Source organism: Spermophilus citellus, assembly GCF_964194105.1.
Source record: "Spermophilus citellus genome assembly, chromosome: 3".
Classification (NCBI taxonomy): domain Eukaryota; kingdom Metazoa; phylum Chordata; class Mammalia; order Rodentia; family Sciuridae; genus Spermophilus; species Spermophilus citellus.
The window spans coordinates 32,057,901-32,082,367 of record NC_138184.1 but is presented as its reverse complement, the minus strand read 5'-3'; the positions used below and the strand labels follow the sequence as shown (position 1 = coordinate 32,082,367).

Sequence of the window (24,467 nt, the reverse complement as noted above, 5' to 3'; positions counted from 1 at the left end):
AGTCCATAAAAGGCCGCTCCATTCCTTTGGGCTCCAGGTGAGGTAGAACATCATGGCGGAAGAGTATGGTAGAGGGAAGCATCTCTTATGATGATCAGAAAGCAGAGGGGGGGGGGTTCCACTTGTCAATGCAAATATACACCCCAAAGCTATGCCTCCCAATGCCCACCACCTCCAGCCACACCCTACCACTTCAGTTACCACTCAGTTGATCCCTATCAGGGGATTAATTCACAGACTGGATTAAGACTCTCACAACCCAATCGCAACCTTCTTGCATTGTCTCATATATGAGCTTTTCAGGGACAACTCACATCTAAACCATAACAACCTGCCTTAACCCCTCTACTGGATACTCCTTGAGGACAGGGTCATACTCACAGTAGACACCTGGTAGTGTCTTCATCAATCACAGGGGCCTGTTTCTTTGTCCAAGAAAGAAAACTGGAAGCATTTCCATGTTCATCCTCTCTTACTTTGTAGCAATGTTTTCATTGTTGCTATTAATTCTTCTTCTTCCATGTAACTACAAATTGCATGTGCACAGCTGGGGATGTAGCATGGTGCTAGAATCCTTGTATAGCCTGAGCATGGCTCTGGGTTCCATCTCCAGTACTGCAGGGGGGGGGGCGGGGGGGGGGAATGTATGCACAGTGAAAACAGAAAAATGGGTGGACATGAGGTAATGGATTTCCAAAGAGACTCTCCCTAGAGACCCCTCTCTGCACAACTCATAGGCTCAGAGCTGATGTTTCCAGGTAGCCTGAATGCTGATCAGAGTAGGACATGTTAGAGCCTGGAAATGAGAAAAGTCTATGTCAGAACTGTGGCTATCTCTGTTTTTTTTTTTTTTTTTTAACCAGATGCCTTATATGCAAGCTTTGTGAAAGCAGGAGCTGTTATCCTTCTGTTTATATTCCCAATGCCTCTGGCAATGCCTTGACCTTAGTGAGCATTCAGTAAATGTTTTGTCTTTATTCAACAATATTGAGAACTTGCTGTGTGCTAAGGGCATTTGTGGTAGTGAAGAAGTCCCTGCCAGCAGGGAGTTCCCTGTCTGCTGGGGTTGGGGAGAGAAAAAAAGAGGGAGATAAAAACCAAAAAGTGAGGTCCTAGTTATTTGGTTTAAATTGTGCTGAAATGTAACATATGAAAATAATACCGTGCTATGAAAATATATAAAATAAGACATTTACATTTTCTTAGACTTCCCTTAGAGACATTTAGGCTGAAGTTTGGGGTAAGAGTAGGAGATGTTTAGTGGATAGCTAGAGGTAGAGAAGAATGGACAGGTGTACTTCAGCATAGCTGGGGAAAAAAATCCTAATATATTATCCACAAACACTGTACAGATGCTCATGGGGAAAGACTAGAAACCAGGACTCACTCACGACTGAGCTCAACTCCTCCTCTCCCTTGTTTTGTTTCCACATCAGAATATACCACCAACAGTCCTGACCTGCTGTTAGTCATCTTCCAAGTGACAGGCGTTAGCCTCCTGCCACCGCTGGGAATCGCCATAGCGGTCATCATCACCTTCTACTGTTACCGCGTCCACCGGCAGCAAAAGCTGAGCCCATCCTGGGAAACCAGCAAGTCCGGGAAGCTCATAGAGTTCAGCGAGCACTGCGCCATCATTCTGGAGGATGACCGCTCGGACATCAGCTCCACGTGCGCCAACAACATCAACCACAACACGGAGCTGCTGCCCATCGAGCTGGACACCCTGGTGGGGAAAGGCCGCTTCGCCGAGGTCTACAAGGCCAAGTTGAAGCAGAACACTTCAGAGCAGTTTGAGACCGTGGCGGTCAAGATCTTCCCCTATGAGGAGTACGCGTCTTGGAAAACCGAGAAGGACATCTTCTCTGACATCAACCTGAAGCATGAGAACATCCTCCAGTTCCTGACCGCGGAGGAGCGGAAGACAGAGTTGGGCAAACAGTACTGGCTGATCACCGCTTTCCACGCGAAGGGCAACCTGCAGGAGTACCTCACACGGCACGTCATCAGCTGGGAGGACCTGCGCAAGCTGGGCAGCTCCCTCTCCCGGGGCATTGCGCACCTGCACAGTGACCACACTCCCTGCGGGAGGCCCAAGATGCCCATTGTGCACAGGGACCTTAAGAGCTCCAATATCCTGGTGAAGAACGACCTGACCTGTTGCCTGTGCGACTTTGGGCTCTCCCTGCGGCTGGATCCTACTCTGTCTGTAGACGACCTGGCTAACAGTGGGCAGGTAAGGAGAGCTGATGCCCCGTCCCTCTTCCCTTGTGTCTGTCCTCACTCTACTTCTCCATCAGTATCTCCTGCCTCTGTACCACACAGGTGTATACCCTGGATCCTTATTTAGGGAATCTAACCAAAGTCAGCAGTCTACCCTGGGCATCCTCCATTCTCTCTTGCTGGTGGACAACCCTTCTCCTCCTGTCTCTAGATCTTTCCCTATTCAGGGTAAACATTTTTTCTCCAAGTCAATCTTCATTTCTTTTCCATCTGCAAATATTTTTCTTGGCTTGGAGCACTGTTGGCATTGAACTCTGTTCTTGACCTCTCTTTTAGTTGTACTTGGCCCCCTGTAACTCTATACTACTGGTAGTTATACTGGTTTCTAGATTCTAGAAGGCAGTCTCCCTGACATCTAGATCACCCAAGACATCCAGCACAGTGCCTTGAAAGTAAAACGGACCTATAAGCTTTTGGTGAGTGAATGAACAATTCCACTTAGGAAGCACTCTCACAGATTAAAATGGAAATCTATTTTGGCTAAGGAGCCCAAAAAGTGGGAGTGATTAAGAATTATCCGGGCATCCTTTGTGAATAGTGGGCTCCATGTCGTCACTCATGGTAGCCCATCAGGATTATCATTACTTTCTCTGGCCCAGCCTGGTGGCAGGGCCTGCTTCTGTAGTGAGCGGTTCCTGCTCACGGAGTGCTCTGTGTCCATGGCAGCAAGGCAGTGTTGAGGTAAACACCCCGAAACATAAACAGATTGGTGGGCTATGGTAATGAGTCATGCAAGGATTTGTTAAAGAGAAAAATTCCTTCTAATATACACTAATAAGGAGCATTCCTTGAAATGATGATAGCAAATTACTGGGCCTTCCTTAGATCCTTGGGGCAATAAGGTAATTGTCATTAATCAGGCTGTACATATTTCAGTCTCAAATCAAACATTGATTTTTTGAAATTTTTTTCCCTAGAAATATTTTTTCCTTTGGCTTGTGGGCTCCATGTTTGCATGTTCTCAAGTTGTAGAGATCATTGCAGGCCTAAATCAAAGTATACTTTATAAGACACACCCACAACAATTATAATGGAATTCAGGTTTGGTCTTTTATGGTGGAGATATTTTCATTCAATTTTGATTTTTTTGAGATTTATGAAATTATACTACATCCTTGGCACACTGGAATGTGCCATGGGGTAGACAGAGATTAAAATCATCCTCAATGATCAAAACTGATGGCATTTATTTTTATCATGAGCCTTGGAGTTACAAAAATGAAAAATTATTGAATTTACAAAAGCAAAAGTAAACATCTAAAATATCACAGATGCTGTCTCTAAGGTTATCTCTGTAAGGATGTCATTGAATAATGTGTTGACATATATCACAGGGCTAGCTAAGGCAGCTCTGAGCTTTGGCACTTCCTTATTTTGGCAAGCTTTGTTTATAGTCTTTAAAGGGTTTTCAGGGAGAGAACATCTATTTTTAAAAATAACCATATATGCCATATCTTTCTGTGCTGTTCTCTTTATCTAAAACATCATTGTGTTTCTTTTAAAAATCATCTGTGACCTTGAGGGACAAGCATTTCTACACTGTGGAAATAATGATGCATTTGGGCTTCACTGACAGGTCTCAATGTTTATTTTTGCTTTAGGTGGGAACTGCAAGATACATGGCCCCAGAAGTCCTAGAATCCAGGATGAATTTGGAGAATGTTGAGTCCTTTAAGCAGACAGATGTCTACTCCATGGCTCTGGTGCTCTGGGAAATGACATCTCGCTGTAACGCGGTGGGAGGTATGTATGGACCACTATCTATCATAGGGCTGTGGTGGACCAGCCTTCAGAATGATGTGATGTTATTTGCTTCAACCCTGGTTCTAGGGCTTCGCCCACTAAGTGGTTAGCTCCACAATAATAGCTAGTTGAGTTCTGCTAGCACACGGTCATTTCCAGAACCATTTGGAATCATGCTAAACAGAAAGCCATGTTTGGAACATAAAACTTTGCAACTCCTTCAATAAGGTTTTGTATAGTTACTTTTCTCTTGATGCATCACTCCACAAATATTTTAATATCTAGCAGGAGACGAGCACTAATATGGAGAAGAATTATTTGTCATTATTAAATAGATAATATTCAGATTAGCATCTGGCTTTTGTTTCTTTTTATATTGGAAAGTTTTTTTTGTTTGTTTGTTTTTTAATTGCAAGGTCTGGAAAAAGGATTGAACTAAAAATTGACTTAGATAGACATAATACTGTTGTTGATGTTGGGGGTATTGAGGAATGTATCCTTTGGCTGGCTAGGCCTCCAAGACTGATTAGGAGACTGACTTTTCTCCTGCTTTTCCTAGGTAAGCCCCTGGTGATCTGGCTGACCTTCTCTTTTTTCCCCTAAGTTCAGCACTTCCTTTCCTTTCTTGAGCATTCTCTCATGGCTTTCCCAAATTCTTCACAAGTTGCAATCTGAATCTGAGTCCTTTCTGTTGTCAGTGACCTTGACTGCTCTTGACCATGAAAATGTAGATAAGGATGGGCATCGCTTGGGATGCAGGGGTAAGCCCATTGTTTTGGGAAGTATTGTCCCCTGATCATCTAGTAGGTGAGAATGGCAGATGTCTGCATAGCTATACGCTTTGCTGATTCTCTTCTCAGTAATTTTCATCAAGGTCTTGGGTATCACCTGAGAAATGTGTATACCCCAGCCTTGCCCTGGCTGGCTGCCAAATAAAGTCAAGTTAAATTTATGATATATATATATATATTTAATAATGGGATTGAGCCCAGGGGTGCTTAACCACTGAGCCATATCTCCAGCCCTTTTTAATTTTAAATTTAAGACAGGGTCTCACCAAATTGCTTAGGGCCTGGCTACTTTGTTGAGATTGGCCTTGAACTTATGATCCCTCCTGTCTCAGCCTCCTGAATCGCTGGGCTTACAGGTGTGTGCCACCATGTGCCTGGCATTAATTTTATTTTTAACTTTTTATTTTGTAATAATTTTAGACTTAGAGAATAAATGAAAAAATAGCACAAAGAGTTCCCATCTGCTGCTGACTCAACTTCCCCTAATGTTAACATCTAACCCAAACCATAGTTTGCAGTTATCAAAAATAGGAAATTAACATTGGTATCCTGCTGTTAATTATAGACCTTACTTGAAATTCCAGGTCTCTAGGAATAATGTCCTTTTCTGGAACAGGATCCAGTTGGGGACACACATTGCTGTAACCTGGGTGCCTCTGTAGTGTCCTTTACCTCAACTTATCTGTTTTTTATGACCTTGGCTTTTGTGAACAGTTTAGACCAGTCACTTTATAGACTGTCTCACACTTTGGGTTTCTCGATGTTTTCTCATGATCAGATAGTCATATGAATTCTGGGCAAAGAGATAACTATAGATATGATGTTGGGCCCTTCTGGTTGCATCATGTCAGGGGGCACAACATCACCAGTGGCAGAAGTTAAATCTGGCCCCTTTGTTAAAGTTGTATCTACCACGTTTCTCCCTTGTAAAGATACCATTATTTCATTTGTAATTAATACATACCTCATGGCAAGATACTCTGACCTGTTTCTAAAGATATTAAACCCTGGTTAGTAAAGATACTTCAGACCTTTTCCTTTTGTGCGCTAACTTGAAGATCCATCAATAATTCTTGCTTTCAACGATTATTGCTGCAATACTTGCCTAATGCAGATTTTCTTTTTTCTTATTCCTTCATTTATTAATAGGTATTCTACTTTAAAGAAGATCTGTCCCTTCTCTCACCACCCCTTGTCATTTTTCATTAACTATGTATTTATACCATCTTGGAATTATGAACGTTAATTTCATTCTATGATTATCCAATAGTGGCATTATCTATGTTGTTGTTCAAATTGCTACCACTTTGGTTAGAGGGCCAACTACCTGACATTTTGTCCAAGGCAAATTCATCTGGTGTCTTTGCTGGCTCTGATTTTTCCTCCCTTTCAGAACATGTCAAGAGTGGGTCCAGGTCATCCCCTCCCTCCCTGCACCTTGCTGGGTCCCAGCATGGAGGCATTATTTCCTACCTGGCTTGACCCTGTTATTTTCTGGTTTCCTGCTGAGATTTCTTCCCCAAAGACACTTCCAAAAGTAACTTTGTTTTCCTTGTGCAGTGAAATTTGTTTAACCAAGTTTCAGCCACTAAGAATGATTTTCTGCCTGAAAGCTTTGACAGTTCCAAAATGAATCTTTAGACCCATATGAGCTGTGTCGGAGACAATGCTGTTGTCTCTGTCAGAATAAATTTACCTAAGATTCCAGTATCTTCTGCATTGCTTTCAAAACTCGTGATTCTAAAAACATGAGCTGGAGGCTGTGACTCTCTTTCCCTCTGTCAGCACAGCGAGCTTATTAAGGCCCTGCGTGAGCTCCCTGCCTTCATTGTTATCAATGACTAAAGCCCTTTCCTGTTGATATTTGCTGACTGTGGAAGAATTTAGGCTAATGGGGAAGAACCAAGTCCTCCAACTTTTACGAGTTCTAAAAAGGGATGCAGTGTAAACACGTTTTCCTAAGGAAGGAACAGGATCTGGTTTGTTCAGCTAGTCTCAAAAAAAAAAAAAAAAAAAACACTTTTATAACCTTTAGGATAAGAACAGACAGCATTTAGGGAACCGGAAAGAGGCCATCCCGGTTCTGATTTTGTTTGATCTTGAGCCCACAGTCCTGTTTCTCCCATCTCCACCCAGGCTGCAAACACCAAGGCTATTTACCCATCCTCACTCTCACCCTGACACAAGCCATTACTTGTTCAAATATGTGATCTCACACAGCAGGCCCCTTCTTCCGGAAGCATTTCTACTTTTTCTTTTTAATTATTGACTCATTGCTTTTTGTTGTTGTTGTTTTTGATACATCTTGAAAACCTTAAAGACATAACATAAAATTAGAACAAATAAAAACAATTAAAAAAAAAGACAGGATTTTTTTTTTTTTTAGTCTTAATTTCAGAGACTTTTCTTTTGCATTCCAAGAGTCCCTTGGAAAGCACGTGAAGCCAGAGCACAGATGTTCCTTCCAAGCCTGGGCTCCCTGTGTTGTCTTCTCTTTTGCCCTTATAGAATCACAAAGGGAAGAACAGGCTTGATCTCAAAAAGTTCATAGTCCATTGAAAACAGAATTTGATTTCTCCCCTTTTGTGCTTTTTAAAAATTCACACACACAGGCATCTCTTACTTTACTAACAACTGATGTTAGATTTTAATGTATAAGGTGCTGGGAAGAGGGAGAGATGAAGCTTTGGCTTCATTCTTAGGACGTGACAGACAGCACAACTTTTCATCAGCGAATCTCATTTCAACAAAGGAAAAGAGTATACTTCTTTTATCTGATAAATATTGACCAATGCTTTACTTCACTACAGAGATGAACTAATGTCCATTCCAGTTTATTCTAGGGCAGAAAATGTCACTGAAGAGTTTGAAACCCTCTCTCCTGCCCTTTGGTGACTCCATTCTATTCTTCTGGTTGAGTCCAGTGTTTCACGTGTGCTAAGGCTTGGCCCTTGCTTGCCTCTCTAGGCTCACCTGCACGAGCTGTTCTTATTCTGTAGTCCTTATTATGCTTTGGTCTCACCTCTAGGCCTGGCTCATATTATTCCCTGACATTCAACAGACTTTTTTTTTTTTTTTTTTTCATACTGAGGATTGAACCTAGAGGCACTTAACCACTGAGCTACATCCCCAGCCTTTTTACTTTTTAAATTTTTGAGACATGGGGCTGGGGATGTGGCTCAAGCGGTAGCGCGCTCACCTAGCATGCGTGTGGCCCAGGTTCGATCCTCAGCACCACATACAAACTAAGATGTTGTGTCCGCCAAATACTAAAAAATAAATATTAAAATTCTCTCTCTCTCTCCCACTCTCTCCCACTCTTTAAAAAAAAAAAAAATTGAGACAGGATCATGCTAAGTTGCTTAGCACCTTGCTAAATTGCTGAGGCTGGCTTTGAACTTGCCATCTCCTGCCTCCCCGCCTCCCAAACTGCTGGGATTACAGATGTGTGCATCTCACTTGGGCTTAAATGGACTTTTTAATAGGCTGGTGCTGTTTAATTTTGACAATAGCAACAGAAAAGGAAAGCAGTAAGAACAGAGAATGGAATGCCCAGGCCAGATAGAAGGAAACTGATGTTCAGGTCAGGCAGTGAGAGTTAGATCAATTCTTAAAGGAAGAGCCAGGGAGACTCAGGGCTGTCCTTTTGAGTTGCTCCTTTCTCAGCCAGCTTCTCCTCCATACAGGGAAGTAAAGGGTAAATGTGAGACAGATATTGCAGCACCCAGAGAAGCCTGGCTCTTATCTGGGTAGAAAGTGTAAACAGATGGTAACCGTGCATTTTGATGCCAACTGCTCCTGCCCTGTTTAGCAAGAAATTCTGCCAGGGAGCCCAATGGATGGGTTGTCATAAGTGAAGAGAGTGGTCCAAAGAGAAAGGCTTCCTGGTAGAGGTAGGTTTGATCCAGATGAAGAAAAGTCACAAGGGAGTAATAGTTACTGTGGCTTAAGCACTTGCTTCAGGTAACAGCTCACCTAATCTACCAGAAATACTTTGAGGCATGTCCTGTTACAAGCCTCATTTCACAGATGAAAAGATTGAGGTTTCAAGAGGTGGAAAAGTTGTAAAACAGGAATTGAAGCCTTTTGTCTGACTCAGTAGCCTACAGATCCTAACCATCCTGGTGCAGAACTAGCCTGGCTGGTGGAGAACATGTCCAATAAATAGCTCCAAGTGTCATTATTTTTACTGATGGGAAGTTGGAGCTACTCTGGCATCCCAGCCATTGACATGAAGCCTTTCGGGGTGTATCGAGCGAGACAATCACACACTTGAGGACCATTCGATGATGGCCTCACTTCTGAAAGTCTGTATCAATTGATTTTCCTGGCTCCTCTGGGCAAATCTCTCTTAGCAGAATACCAAGGCTGATAATTCCTGTGCTTGTCCCAGCCCGCAGTGCCTTAAATCTGAGATAACTTCCTTATCCTTATTTCCCTGACAATGCAAAATTATCTGAGTGTGATAATTTTATTTTTTCCACATTATTTTATTGGTGCATTGTATTTGTATGTAATGATAGGATTTGTTGTTACACATTCATATGTGCACACGATGTAACAATTTGGCCAATATCACTCCCCAGCACTTCTCCCCTCCTTCGCCTCCTCTCACCCCCTAGTCTCTTTGCTCTGCTGATGTCCCTTTGATTTTCATGAGATCCCTTCCACCCACCTTTCTTTTCCTTTTTCCTCTCTAGCTTCCACATATGAGAGAAAACACATGACTCTCTAACCTTTTGAGATTGACTTCTTTCGCTTAATATAATGGTCTCTAGTTCTATCCATTTTCCTGCAAATGACATAATTTCATTTTTCATTACGACTGAATAAAACTCCATTATGTAGATATACTACATTTACCCATTCATCCCTTGGTTCATTTTAGAAAGAAAAATAAAGTAGGTTTAGGGGACAGGTAAGGACAGAGGGTGTTATTTTGGACACTTGTATCATTGGAAAGAAGACAAAGGAAAAAACCAAGAAATGAAGTCTTCAGGGTTGTTTGAAGAAGGAAAAGCACAGGAGAGGTGATTGGTTCCTGTTTTATAAAGGAGCAAAGTCATGAGATCGCCTCCTTGCAAAGACAAACCTGGACACCGGCGTTCTTCTTTCATGAAAAATGCCTGTCCCGGACTTCGATTTGTTTGGTGTCCATGCAAGCGGGTGGGGGAGGCTCAGAGGGCAGGCCCAGGGCCCCTGTTGGTGAATACAGCAGGCACAACGTTTGTGTCATCTCAGCCAGAATGGCCCCCCAGGAGCACAGCCTTCCAAATCCTGGGCTCAGCAGCCAGCTGAGCAAGCATTTAAGGAGGGGTAACAACTCCAAGAACAGCTCCTTAGTAGTGACAGTCTGTGAGAAGGACAGAAAATACCAGTGAAAGAAAGGGGGCGGAGGAAAGAGAACAAAAAGAAAGAAGACGTTGGAGAGAAGGCCCAGGGAAGAACTCAATCTAACCATTTCATTTCGCTGGATTTGGAGGGAGAGGGCGTGCCATTTGGAAAGCCAACATAAAAACTCAGGGGCACTCCTTTGGGGAGAACTGTCAACAGCTTTGTTGCCCCGCAGAGTCGAAACTACAGTCAAAACAACAGCTGCGCACCAGATGCTGACGCGAGGAAGGCCACTGCTGGCCCAGAGACCTGCCTTCCTGGGGGCCGAGGCACTGCAGGGAGAGAGGCAAACTTAGTTTCCCTTTGGAGAAGCTGAGAAATGTCCTGAGAACAATAAAAAAGAAGCTGCAAGGTCTGCCACTCCATCAGAGAACAGGCTGTAGGCAGCTGCAGAGAGACAGAAGGGAACCAGGGGTCTTCTCAAGCAGAGAGACAGAGAGGTTTCTTGGAAGCGATGTTGTTTGAGGCACTTGGAGAAAGATCTGTCTTTGGGGCTTGGTTTCTTGGAATGGTTCTGCTCTGCAGGCATCTGCCTTGGGTTGGGTGCCCTGGAAAAAAAGAATATGAATGTTAGAAGTGTATTGGGGAAGAGATCACAGGAAATGCCAGGAAGGGAATAAGGAAATGAGTCAGGAAAGGAAAGGAAACCAGGACAGGGTGTCTTATCAGGCGGTTCCCACTGTGGGCAACTGCAGTGCAAGCATGCGTGCAGCAAAGCACGCGCACCAGCCGCGGACCACCTGACTCGCAGGAAACTGCTGTTTACCCTCCACCTCCCGTCCGTCTTTGATGCAGAGGCACTCCTCCGGTCAAGGTGGAGGAGTGCCTCACCAGCACCCCCAGCCTGCCCCACTTGGCACAAGCCAGCCCAAGAGAGAAACCAAGTGCAGAGGGAGCACTGTGTCCCTTGCTACTGACAGGGAGTGAGGAAAGGCACCTGTGACTTTACTCACCTTGTGGATTTAGAAAATGTGGTGCAAAGTCTTTTTAAAATATATTTAAAATTTTTTTCATGACCCCAGATACACAAACACACACACACACACACACACACACACACACACACACAGAGTGTGCCATGATCAGGTCAAGGTAATTGGCCTCTCACCCCAAACATTGACTATTTCTTTGGGTTGGGAGCATTCAAAATGCTCTCTGCTTTCTGCTTCCAAATAGATGACTAATTGTTGTTAACTATGGTTACAAAATCTTGACACCTCTTTTCCAAGTCCTCCTACCTCGTTAATGATAAAGCCAGGACAAAAGTAATTTCCCTTCTCAGGGTGAATAGTGCTAACATGTTTTAAAGTGCTATACTCAGTTTTACTCTGTAAGCTCTGCTTTTTTTGCTTAGAGTCAGTTCCATTTTTTTAAAAGATTTATTATTATTATTATTATTATTATTATTATTATTATAGGTGAGCACACTTTCTAGACTAAATCTACTCACCCCTTAAGTCGCTTGCTGTGCTGTTCTTCACAGAAAGGAGTTCAGAAGTTGGGCATTTTTAGATCAAACCTGCAAAGAGGAACTCTAGAATATATTTCATTAGCTCCACTGCCCGCGGTGCTCTGATCTGGTGCCATCTTACACAGCACCATCTACCTCCACCACCACCACTAACTCCCATCTACGGATCCAAACCCAGAAAGGACATTGTTTGGGTTTATTAAAAGAAGTTAAAGGGAGGGCTGGTTTTTTTTTGTCACTGCTAATTATTATTATTTTATTTTATTTGTGCATGATTTGTTTAGAATTTTCAAACCACAACCATCCAATAGATCTCATAAGGTTGCCCTTCCTGAGGTCACATGGTGGGGAATGCCTGACCAGGGCAGGGAGAGACACTTGTCACATTTGTCACAGGCATGTTTTCACTGGGGACTGTCCCAGCTGTGCTTGCTCTGACTGCAGGAGAAGAACTTTCTGAAATGCTCTTTGGAGAGGAGAAAGCCTAAAAGCTTCCTAAAAAGGCAAAGTACTTCCATCAGAGTGACAGTAACACCACGTGCAGTTCTAAGTGTTCTTCCCGGAATCTGGTGTGCTCTTTGGACCTCTGTCTTCTCCACTGAAGCAAAGAGTACTGGAGCACGTCTCTGAAGACTTCTTCCACATTCTCTGACTTATTTGAATACCCTACAGTGTGTTGAATGGCTTTAACATTCATTTTCCCCTGTCAAGAGGCAACTCCCATTTCTTGTGAAACATCTAAAGCTGTTCTGCTCTGAGAGTGGCCTGCAGAAGGTGCTGCTCATTTCAGATTTGCAAGATGATAAGGACACAGAAGCTGCAAGTGGGTGTTTGGTGACTTTGATAGCAATGTGGTGTGCTCACAACACCCAAGCAGGGTTCATTTTTCTTGTAATCCATTTCTACTCTTGTTTTACCGAAGCCTCTCCTCCATGAATAGAAGGGGAAAGACCTGCTCATTCATTAAAAAAAAAAAAAATAGGTTGGGAAGTGCCTATTTATGAATAAGAAGGGAAAAGATTTAAATCAAACAAAGCTACTTTTGTGAAAGAAATTAGGGGTTCAGAGTGGGAGAGAGGTTTACTTTTCTCAGTAAGTCTTCAGTGATGTCATAATATTAATCAAATATATTTTCCAAAACAAAAATATTTTAAGCACTGACATGAAATCAGTAAGTAGGAATAAATGATAAGATTTTTTGGAGCTAGCGACTTTGCTAGGGTGGATGGAGCATCACGGCATCCAGGGGAGAGAGCTGGAGTTGCAGAGGGCTGGGCCACTGGCTTGTTGCCAGGCACTGCCTGTGTTCTATGGCCCAAGACTATCCTGCAATGGAATGTGGTACTCACCCTAGCTAGCAGAGGTCCCCTGCCCTCTGTCCTTCTCTCTCAGAATCCAGGCTCCCATTCAGGTGTCCATAGCCATCCCCTGTGGTGTCCACACAAATCTCTGTCATATCTGGTGGGGTAGTTAGAAGAATTGAGGATCCGTTAGGAAATGCCCCCAGGGAGGGAATGGCCTCTGAAATGGGGTAAGTGGACATCCTCCAGATCCTCATGGAGGCCCTGAGAATGGCCAGTGGCATTGCCTCAGTAGCTGTGACAGTGGAAATAAGCTCCTTTGCCTGACTGCCCAGAGCAGGTCTCCAAGATGTTGACAGGGAGGCAGGTGTGTACACAGCTGAGTCTTCTTGTTACACACTGTGGGCATGAGAAAAAAAAGTAGGGGTGTGGGTAGGACATTCAAAATGGTTGAAATGAACAAAGAAAGATGAGTTGCAAAAATCCACAATAAGAAAAAAAAGTAAATGTGTATTCGCTGTTTTGGAAATATATATTATATAAATATGACATCTCTGAGATTGAATAAAGGTTGACTTAACATGTGCACATACTTCAAATCCCCATCCCCACTTACAACCTGAAAAACCCTTTTTATATCAAGAGATGGGAATATACCATTTGGGGTCAAATGGTGATCACACCAGACTTTTTTGGGGGGATGGTTAGCAGGGATTGAAAGGGGCAATTGACCACTGAGCCACATTCCCAGCCCTATTTTGCACCAGACTTTTCTATTTTAAACTTAGAGGCAGAAGATTCATAGGTCCTCCCAGTATAGCTCAAGGGCACCGTCCCTTCACCTGCACTTTCCTGACTACCCTTCACCCCCCTCCCTATAATATCTCCTGCAAGTCAAAGAAGGCATCCCTTTGGAATACTGGGGAATCTCACAACTTTCCAAGGGTTTAGGAGAAGTAGGAAGTAGCCTAGTTATATATCTCCTTGCTCTGGGAAAGGATAATTGCCTTTGTTTCTTCTTCCTCTAAAAATAGTCATTACTTTTTCTTTACGTAAAAAAAAAAAAAAAAAAAAATATGCCTAGTACCTTCTTGTCTCATTTCCCATGGAAGTCTGCTTTGGTCCACACAGAACTTATGAAATTAAAATAAATGCTGTGGTTTATATAGTGACTTTCAAGATTAGAACTTGAAGGGAAATAAACTAGCCCTGGGTTATGATCTCCACCGTGGTAACTTTTTCTTTGTTCTTAAAGACTGTCAGTTATGCCAGGTGTGGTGGTGCAGGCCTGTAATCCCAGCAGCTTGGGAGGCTGAGGCGGGAGGATTGAAAGTTCAAAGCCAGCCTCAGCAAAAGCAAGGTGCTAAGCAACACAGTGATTCCCTGTCTCTAAATAAAATACAAAATAGAGCTGAGGATGTGGCTCAGTGCTTGAGTGCCCCTGAGTTCAATCCCTGGTACCAAAAAAAAAAAAAAAAAAAAAGACTATGAGTTGTGAGATTGACAGCTGGGTTTGGTTCTTCCCCTGCTTGTGGTCTTGTTCTGCTCTGTCCCTTCTGAGCACAAGTCTGGGAATTGTTGATGCTTGAGGGATAAATAACTCTTTGACCTTGTTGGTGGAAGGGAAACCGCATAAAATCTTCCTAAAAAAAAGAAAAGGAGCTTCATCAGAGTAACATCATATGGTGTGCAATTCCAGATGCTCCTCCTGGTTCAGTACTTACAGTTTCTTAAGAAAGGGTACAAGGCTTCCCCTATGGTCAGATGGTGCAGTTCAACTGAGATGTAGGCCTAGGGAGAAAGGAGAGATTACTTCTTGACATTTGTGTGATATTTATTGAGGATAAGATCTCAGGAGAAGGAAGTAAGAGAAGCAGAAAAGTGCAGAGGAAGCAGTTAGGTAGACTTGTGATTTGGAGAGAGGTGCAGTCTCAGCCTGATCTCACAGGAAGCTCTGCAGTTGTGAATTGCACCACAGATTTATCCTGAGAACAAGACGGCCGGACTGTTGAACTTCCACATTAATTTGTCATTGGCTACAGGCTGCCCCTGGGATAAGTCAGGCATGTCCAGGAATCTCCAGGCTAGACAGTTCCCATCAGCCCATGACAATCTTTTGGAAGTGAAGATGTGAGCCCTCATGACCCAATACTTTTGGCAGCTGGGGACTGGTGCTCTTGACTTGGGAAAGAGCATCGGCACCAGCCACAGCTACTAAAAAAGCCAAAACCACTGGAGATAGGCTGTAAACTGACAACAATATCCAAGGGGCAATTAATATCATAGACATCCTAGCAGAGCTGTTATCTAATTTGATTAGTTTGGGTTATGAGACAAATCTGGAAGGGAACATGGAGGTCTTTCAGTCCACACATTTTATAGAAGAGAAGCAGCTCCGATCCTCACTTCTCGCTTCTGCTTGAATTCAAGCCAGCTCATTTATTGAATGCCAATTCCGTGTACAGCAAAGACACAAAACTCGGCCTCTATCTTGGGGCTTAGGAATTTATAAGTTCAATGGAAGATAGGGAATGGAAGAAAGAAGTAAATAGTATGCAGATCAAAATTCAGATCTCACTCCTGGAGCAGTGTGCCTGAAGTACTTGGGCACTTGAAATCAAAAGCAGACATACAGAATAGAACGGTGGATCGAATTTGTCTCGATGTGACAGGAGGCTTTCACCCCAAATGTTCCTGTATTTCAAAGTATTAAAAAAAAAAAAAAAGAAAAAGAAAAAAAAAAGAAAATATCCTGGCAGCCCTTCTATTTGGGTGAAGTTGAAGATGATAAATATGCAAGTAGGGTTCTGGGAAGCGAAAGAAAGAACATAACAAAGCAAAGCAAAAAAAAAAAAAAAAGCAAATAAATAAATTAGCTATTCCTTTGCAAAATGTCATTTTGTTATGAAGCTTCTTCAGTTCTCCACCTGGAAAGGCAGATTGTTGAAAGTTTTACTCAATAATTTTACTTTAGTTAGAAGTGATTTTATTTTTTTTTCCTTTTCTTTCTTTTATTTATTTGTTCATTCATTCATTCATTCATTCATTCATTTTTAGCTAAAAGCCAAGGATCTTACTTTGTGAAAAATGCAGCATTCAGCCCACCGTTCCCATCCAGCTCAGTCATGTTTTAGTCCAGGAGTGTCTTCTGTCTTGTAAATTGTCCTATGCTTCATGGATATGTGTATTGATCTGCTCTTTCTTTTAAATTAGTGTGTCATTTTACGGTTCGCCTGGAGTTTATGCACTGCCACTGTGGACAGGACCTGAGATTCACTCACCCATTCACTCACTCACTAAAGTGCTCCTTGAGAGCTCTCGTTGGAAGGATGCCCCTTGCCACAGGCACTAGGAATAGATAGAAAGGGATTTTTCTCTTGATTGCTCACCGTCTGAGAGACAAATGAACAGTGATTATAGGTAAAGCTGATACATGTGGAAGTCAGACTGAGCCCAGGACATCTAGCCAGGGAGACCTGGGGCGGGGGGGGGGGGGGGGGGGGCTCCAGGAAGCTCGAGTGAGGAAGTTGACCAAAGCTGAAACCTGCAGACCCAGTGTAGGGCCATGTCATCCAGTTGTTTTCATCACAGCATGTAATTGAAAGAAAATTACCTTCTAAACTTTTGTTAATGCTGATATAATATGTCCCTATGTTAACCCATCAAGATAGTATTTTTTCAACCTTTTATTCATTATTCCTATCATAAAGAGCCTTTGTAGACAATTTTCCCTCATCATCCTATGCTTTTTTCCCCATGTGAGAAATACACATAACTTAAACGTTGCCATATTGAACATTTTTAGCCATTTTTAAGTACATTCACAATGTTGTGCCAGTGTACCCCTATTTCTATAAGTCTTCATCTTCCCCAACTGAAACTTCTTATCCATCAGTGTTAACTCCACCTTCCCATACTCCTCTCCTCCTTCCTGTCCCCAAATCCCTGGACAGCCACCACTCTACTTTTTCTTTTCTTACTCATTTGCCTATTCAAATATCTTAGTCGCTTTTCTGTTACTATAACAAAATACTTGGGTAATTTAGAAAGGAAAGAAATTTATTTTGACTCTTGGTTCTGGAGATAGAGAGGTCCAAGAGTATGGCACCCTCTTACTGGCAGGGACTCTGCAGAGTCCCAGGGCAGCACATGTGGCAAGAGGGGCACAAACAAGAGACAGGGCCAATCTGTCTTTTATAACAGACCCACTCTTAAAATGGATTAATCCACTTATCAATTAATCCCTGGAAGGTTTACTCTATCCATGAAGGCAGAGCTCTCCTGACTTGATCACCTCTTAAAGGTCTCACTCTTTTTTTTTTTTTTATTGATTGTTCAAAACATTACAGAGCTCATGATATATCATCTTTCATACATTAGACTCAATTGGGTTTTGAACTCCCATTTTTACCCCAAATACAGATTGCAGAATCACATCTGTTACATACTCACATTATTGCATAATGGCATATTAGTGACTGTTGTATTCTGCTACCTTTCCTATCCCCTACTATCCCCCCTCCCCTCCCCTCCCCTCCCCTCCCATCTTCCCTCTCTACCTCCTCTGCTGTTGTTCAATTCTCTCCCCTTTTTTCCCCCTCCCAAAGGTCTCACTCTTAATACCTCACGATAACAACTCAATTTCAACGTGAGCTTTGGTGGAATAATGTAAATTATTGCATCAAAGTACCTCCCAGAAGGGGAATCATATGACATCTGTCCTTTTGCATTGGTCTTATTTCCTTTAGCCTCATGCCTTTAAGTTCCATCTAGATTGGAGCATGTATCTGAACTCCATGCCTTTGTATGGCTGGATAGCCCTCATGAAGTTTAGCAATACTTATTAAGTCTGTGTATTGTGGACCTCTAGAGGACTACAAACCATTGCAATGTATATGGTTTCCCTGCCTCCCAAGAACCAATTCCATCCCTTTGGGGTAATATCATCCCATTGAGAATTAGATTTAAATGCATTAAAATGTAACCTGTGTGGCGTTATCCGCCTGGTTCTCCATCCATTCTGTTGCCAGCCACTAGTTCTGTGTCACATGGAAGGTACTCAGCAGTCATTGGTTGAGTATTTCCCAGGATCCTTCACAGCCACTCTCTTCTTCTTATTTTAATCCACTACTACTAAAAATCACTCTTAGAGTATTTACATATGTATTGTGACTCTCAGTGCCTCGTGCTGCCCCTCCAGCCCAGCATGTCTACGTGCTCATATCCCCAGGTCACACACACAATGCTCAGTTGACCTGTGTCTGCCTCTTGCTTCACAGAAGTGAAAGATTACGAGCCTCCCTTCGGTTCCAAAGTGCGGGAGCACCCCTGTGTTGAGAGCATGAAGGACAATGTGTTGAGAGACCGAGGACGACCAGAAATCCCCAGCTTCTGGCTCAATCACCAGGTAAGGAGTGACAGCTTTGAAAAGTGAATAAGAGTCATCCAAAGGAACCTCTTACTTACTTAGAGAGAATTCTGGGATATTGGGCTTAAATCAGAAGGCAGGTCCCCTTGTGTCCTATAACCCTCTTCAATTTGTTTAAAAAGACATTTCAATACAGTTGATGATCCTATTTTAAGTTGCAAGCAGCAGATATACTCAGCATTCCGAGAGCTCACAAGTAACCATTTGAAGAGCATTTGTCGCATTTTCCAGGCACCCTTGGTTCTGAGTTAAAATGCTTGCTTGCAGCCTCTGCTGTTCACTCTCATGCCTTCATATCAGGAGTTTATGTCTCAATCCCTCTGGGTTCCAAGTCATTTCATCTGGGATTCTTCAGCTCCGGAAAGAAATACTTAATGATTGCAAAACAACCAGGGTTGTCAGGCAGCTGGGCTGAGAAGGGGCTGTGGTGTGCAGGGGCCACGAGTAGGTGTTTGCAGGCTGTGCCTGCAGAGCTGGGAGAGGCTCATGTGTGCACACCTGGGGAAAAGGGGCTGGCTTGCCACTGTGGATGCAGGAAGGCAAAGAAGAGGAAAATGCCAGGGAAAGAGGGGGAGGCCTGTGTGTTGGGAACATCCTAATGGCTTCTTAATTTTTCTTTTTAAGAAATAGAAGCTTGGGGCTGGCTCAGTGGTAGAGCACTTGCCTAGCATGTGTGAGGTACTGGGTTCGATCCTTAGCATCACATAAAAATAAATAAATAGAGTTTTTAAAAAAGGTATTGTGTTCCTCTACAACTAAAAAAAAAGTATTTTTTTAAAAATAGGTCATCTTTGTTAGTTAAAAAGAAAGGAAGGAAGGAAGGAAGGAAGGAAGGAAGGAAGGAAGGAAGGAAGGAAGGAATAGAAGTTAAGTTCCAGGCTTGGTGGTACACGCCTGTAATTCTAATAGCTCTGGAGCCTGAGGCAGGAGGATCATGAGTTCAAAGCCAGCCTCAGCAAAAGCGAGGTGCTAAAGCAACTCAGTGAGACCCTGTCTCTAAATAGAGTTGAGAATGTGGCTCAGTGGTCGAGGGCCCCTGAGTTCAATCCCCTGTACCACCAAAAAAAAAAAAAAAAAGGAACTAAAAGCTAAGACTTCCCCTAGCAGGCCATAGTCTGGACTTCCCAGGAGGCTTGTCAAAATTATTTGCTTGGGGTGCACTTGAGGGCAGTTATCAAAGAACAAGGAGACAACAATAGGTTGTGAATGAAAGATAACTGGCCCTATGTCTGATACACCCACGAAAGGGCCCTTGGTGAAGAATAAGAGAGAAAAATACTGCCCCCCCCCCACCCCCAGCTCACTGACAAAACAGTTCTTTCTACCAAGCAAAACCCTTGACGACCTCCTTTGGATGGATTCCGTCATCCATAAAGTCATCCATAAAGGCGAGGCTATGTCACCTAAGGTTTTCCTAAGGGCAAGGCAAATTCAGATAAGAAACAGAAACAACAAATCAGGCATAAATGGGAAGACAAATGGAGCAGGAAGCCTGGTCTGAGCCAGTCCTGGCCCAGAGTCCCAGCAGAGGACAGATGGAAATAAGTCAAGAGTGTGGAGGGTCGGGGGTTTCTCTGGGGCTTCAGGAGAATTGTCTCCGACTCTAAAAATGCAAGACTGTTTGCATAAACTCTAAAGTCAGAAGGTACTGGAGTGGTATGTTCCTTTCAAACCCCGTTACCTCCTCTGTTGTACGTTTCTTATAATGAAGCCATTATTCATGATGATAAAATTCTGGAAAGAATTTGCATAATACATTTTTTCTCTTAATGAGATTTGTTGCCCTATTGATTTCAAGTTAATGCTTAATATTTAATTTAATTTACTGCCTGTAATTACAGTGTCAGAATAAAATAAATGTTACCGAGTACCAACAATAACACTCTACTCTTAACAGGGCCATCAATCAATGCCGTCAATTAGGTGAATTATGCAATTAATTCAACATCAAGAACTCAAGGGGTAGGGAGGGAGAGAGGGATTCCTAGGTGTGTTGGGAAAGTTGCTGGTATTGGAAAGCATATGCCAGCAATCCAAGACAGTGTGAAGGTATGTGTCCCACTCCAGCCACCTATGGGAGAGATCATCAATGGCAATATTGACCCTCTATGTGGGAAGAACTCTTTTTATTTCTGTCTGTCAGCCTGTTTAACTCCTACCTGCTTTTTTTTTAAAGAAAGAACTTGAGATGGTGACAAAAACACTAGCAATACAAAATAAAAATTAAGCCAGTGAGAGAAAACTCTCACCACATTCCTGGCCAGCATTTCCTGAATGGGCTTATTGGATCAGGGTGGTACAGTGGACCCTACGAAGTAGCTTACAGTCAAGTACCTCTGACATACAAAGACAGCGGTATCACCAGGTCCAGCCTGATATCCACAGAGGTCATCCTTGACAGCTCTTGGAAGCTGCTACTGAGTCACAGACTTTACAAATGAAAGGAGGCTAATGTCTGTCTGTCCACCACTCTGGCCTGGGGTATTGGCCCTGTTACAATAGAAAGGTACAAATGATCCAGGTATAAAAACTATAGACAATAAAAGGCAAGGGAACTGAGTGCAGTGAGGCACACTTGTAATCCCAGTGGTTCAGGAGGCTGAGGCAGGAGGATCCTGGATTCAAAGCCTTTTGGGTTGGCAGCGAGGCGCTTAGAAACTCGGTGAGACCCTGTTTCTAAATAAAATATAAAATAGGGCTGAGGATGTGGCTCAGTGGTCGAGTGCCCCTGAGTTTAATCCTCGGTACCCATCCCACCCCACCCCCCTAAAAAAAGGCAAGGAAAGGAGGGAGAGAGGGAGCACAGGGAAGGGGGGGGCGTGCAGAGAACTTGCACCATGTCATACTATAATGGCAGATACATGTCATTACAAATTTGCCAAAACCCACAAGACATACAACATCAAGAGTCAGCCTCAATCTGAACTCAGAACCTGGTAAATGATGTATTACTGTTAGTTCCACAGACCCCACCCACTGATGGTCATCTTTGACCCTTCCTCTCCCGCTCTAGGGCATCCAAATGGTGTGCGAGACGCTGACCGAGTGCTGGGACCACGACCCCGAGGCCCGGCTCACCGCCCAGTGTGTGGCCGAGCGCTTCAGTGAGCTGGAGCACCTGGACAGACTCTCGGGGAGGAGCTGCTCTGAGGAGAAGATTCCAGAAGACGGCTCACTGAACACTACCAAATAGCTCGACTGGAGCAGGGCAGGCTGGGCCAAGTCCAAAGAGGCTGCCCCTCTCACCAAAGAACAGAGGCAGCAGGAAGTTGCCCCTGGACGGATGCTTCCCGGAAAACCAAGGGCGTCGCTCCCTCCCTATGAGCTGTGGATGAGCAGAAAAGCAGCGGCGTCAGGGAGTGGGTGACAGAGAGCATTCTATGCCTTTGACGTTGTCATAGGATAAGCTGTGTTAGCACTTCCTCAGGAAATGAGATTGATTTTTACAATAGCCAATAACATTTGCACTTTATTAATGCCTGTATATAAATATGGAATAGCTATGTTTTATATATATATATATATATATCCATATATGTCTATATATATATCTATAGCCATACTCTGAAAAGAGACGAGGAAAAAGATCAAATATTCCCAGGAAACTGGTTTTATTGTAGAGCTCCAGAACCGAGCAGAGAAGGAAGGATCCATGACAGCATTGGCACTTGACAATCACACAGGGGATGGTTCTCTGACTCTCCACTTGGGGAGCTTTGCATTAGGAGAGAGGACCCGTGTCTCCGAGCCTGCTTTGGCCACGTTGCACTTGCTTTTGCCATAAATATTCCCCACACGAGAGTTCTCTTCTGGTCCTGGAGCTGAGTATACACTTGCACTGTGTTTGGGGATCAGTGTTCTTGGGGATCCTGTGTGCCGATTTTCTCCTGGACTTTTTGATTGGCACCCAAAACCTGCAACTGATTTTGAACCTCCTTCCTCACAACCTAATATTATAGGGGTCAGATACTCAGACCCCTATAATACTTTAAAGGTTATCCCCATCTTTCACAGGCTGCAGAAAACAAGAACAAATTTCTTTCCACCCAGGATATTGCCACACCGCCTACTAATAAAGTATTTCTTCTTTGTTAATCTTCCCCCTACACTTGGGCTACTCTTGTCCATTCCCAAATTTTATCCTTTCTTTAAAGCAAAACATAAACAAGACCCCCAATTCTAGGGCTCTTTTTTTTTTTTTTTTTTTTTTTGGTCACACTGGGCTTGAGTCCCCGGCTTTCTATGCAAATACCAATAGATTTCATTTTTCTTGGCTCCCGAATGCTCTAGCACATTCTGGTCTAGAAAGGATCTCAATTCCCCAACACTGTTGCTGTCAGGATGGTGTCCTCAGGCACTCTGAACATACGTTTCATTTGGCCAACAGAGCATTTTGAAAAGTTGAGCCACTTTTTTTAAATATTTGGAGATTTTGCAGAAAAATTTGGATCCCAGGTAAGGAGAGCAGATGGTTTCCAGTTTTCGCCAGTCCTCATCATTTACAGAAAGAAGGTGTGGACTCACTTAAAAAGCTGCTTCTCTTCTCACTGTAAACATTTGTGCTTTCCACTGTTCCACTTCCCACACATGCACCCTAGTTATCAAACCTGCCCCTAATTAAGATCCCTTATAAGGAGTATGCGTTCGAGGTGTCCTTTTGTCCCTACATAACAGGGTTTTTTGTCTTTTCTGGTGTTAAGATTTGAAGCTTTTACTGGACCAACGAGGGTCTCCTTTATGTGGTCCTGGTTAACAGAAGTCTTTTTTTTGCTTCTGTGTTAAAAGTTTTTTTTTTTTCCTTCTGCATTAAGGAGGGAAGCTCCTTACTCCAGGAAATTTTCTCGTGATAACTGCTCTCTGCATCACACCAGCCTTCAACCCTTTGCAGAAATTATTCTTGAGGACTTGAATGTGGGATCTAAGAATCCCATTTGCAGTTAGGAAAACCTGGGTCCACGTGGACCTGAGCAAAGAATGAGCTTTAATACTCCATAGGAAACTTGTTAATCCACAAACAAGTGTTAATGCTGCAAGTAACAATCTCTTTTTTAAAACATGTTTTTGAAGCTACTTATTTTCAGCCAAATAGGAATATTAGAGAGGAACTGAGAGCAAATGAGCTCTGTTTGGATTGTGGAAACCCTTATCTCATTGAGGTTTTAGGGTACACGGTGAATTGGGGATGTACCTTCTAGGCACCCTGTTCCAGGTGGGTGGGCTCAGTTAAGGACAACCTGGCTGCAATATCATGGAGGCACCCAGAAATTCCACTTGTACCTTAGGTCTTGCCGATGCCATCCCAATCGTTGTTGCTCATTGACCTCTAGTGGTGAATTTCTAGAATACTGGTCCATCCGTGGGATATGCCAAGATTTAAGAGTGTTACCACATCCAGGTCATCAGCATCATAAACTGGAATGTAGTATCAGATGATACTGTGGCTTGTTTTGTTTATTTCTCTTATACCAGAAAAAGACCAAGGAATAACATTCTGTAGTTCCTAAACATACTGACTTTCATTCACTACTATACTTAAAGGGAAAAGTTTTATTCTTCTATGGAACACTTCAGCTGTACTCATGTATTAAAATAGGAATGTGAATGCTAGATACTCTTTTATATAAAAAGTCTCAAGCACTTATTTTCATTCTATGCATTGTTTGTCTTTTATATAAATAAAATGTTTATTAGAATTGAATAAAGCCAAAATACTCAGGTGAGCATCCTGCCTCCTGTTTCTCTTTCTGGTAGTGAAACCTATTTGGCTCATTGGATTATTTTGTGATTTATAAAGAAAGCATCACCAGAAAAGTCCTCTCCAACTTTTCCATATTTATTGTCTTCCACTGTCCATCTCAGTTTTCTTTAAATAAATAAACAAAACAGTCACAGAAGCTCACTAATACTAGATGAAGCAGAGCTCACTAATACTAGATGAAGCAGCTGCTATTGGCCTGATCCTTATCCTTGTGTACTGGACGGTGTCGCTCTACAAGCCCACAGGACCTGTGTTCTCCTCCTAGATTTGCCTTTTTCCACAGCTTCCCAGAGTTTGT

General features: G+C 43.0%; 1 protein-coding gene across 1 annotated transcript in view; it reads left to right on the top strand.

Annotated features, from left to right (window-relative positions):
• TGFBR2 (transforming growth factor beta receptor 2) overlaps positions 1-24,132 on the top strand; it is an 84,281-nt gene extending 60,149 nt beyond the window's left edge. The window contains exons 4-7 of the mRNA XM_081285897.1: positions 1,437-2,236; positions 3,885-4,026; positions 18,263-18,390; positions 21,425-24,132. Coding sequence (XP_081142023.1) covers positions 1,437-2,236; positions 3,885-4,026; positions 18,263-18,390; positions 21,425-21,604 — 1,250 coding nt within the window. The 3' untranslated portion in view covers positions 21,605-24,132. The remainder of the gene's footprint in view (positions 1-1,436; positions 2,237-3,884; positions 4,027-18,262; positions 18,391-21,424) is intronic.
• The last annotated feature ends 335 nt before the right edge of the window (positions 24,133-24,467 follow it).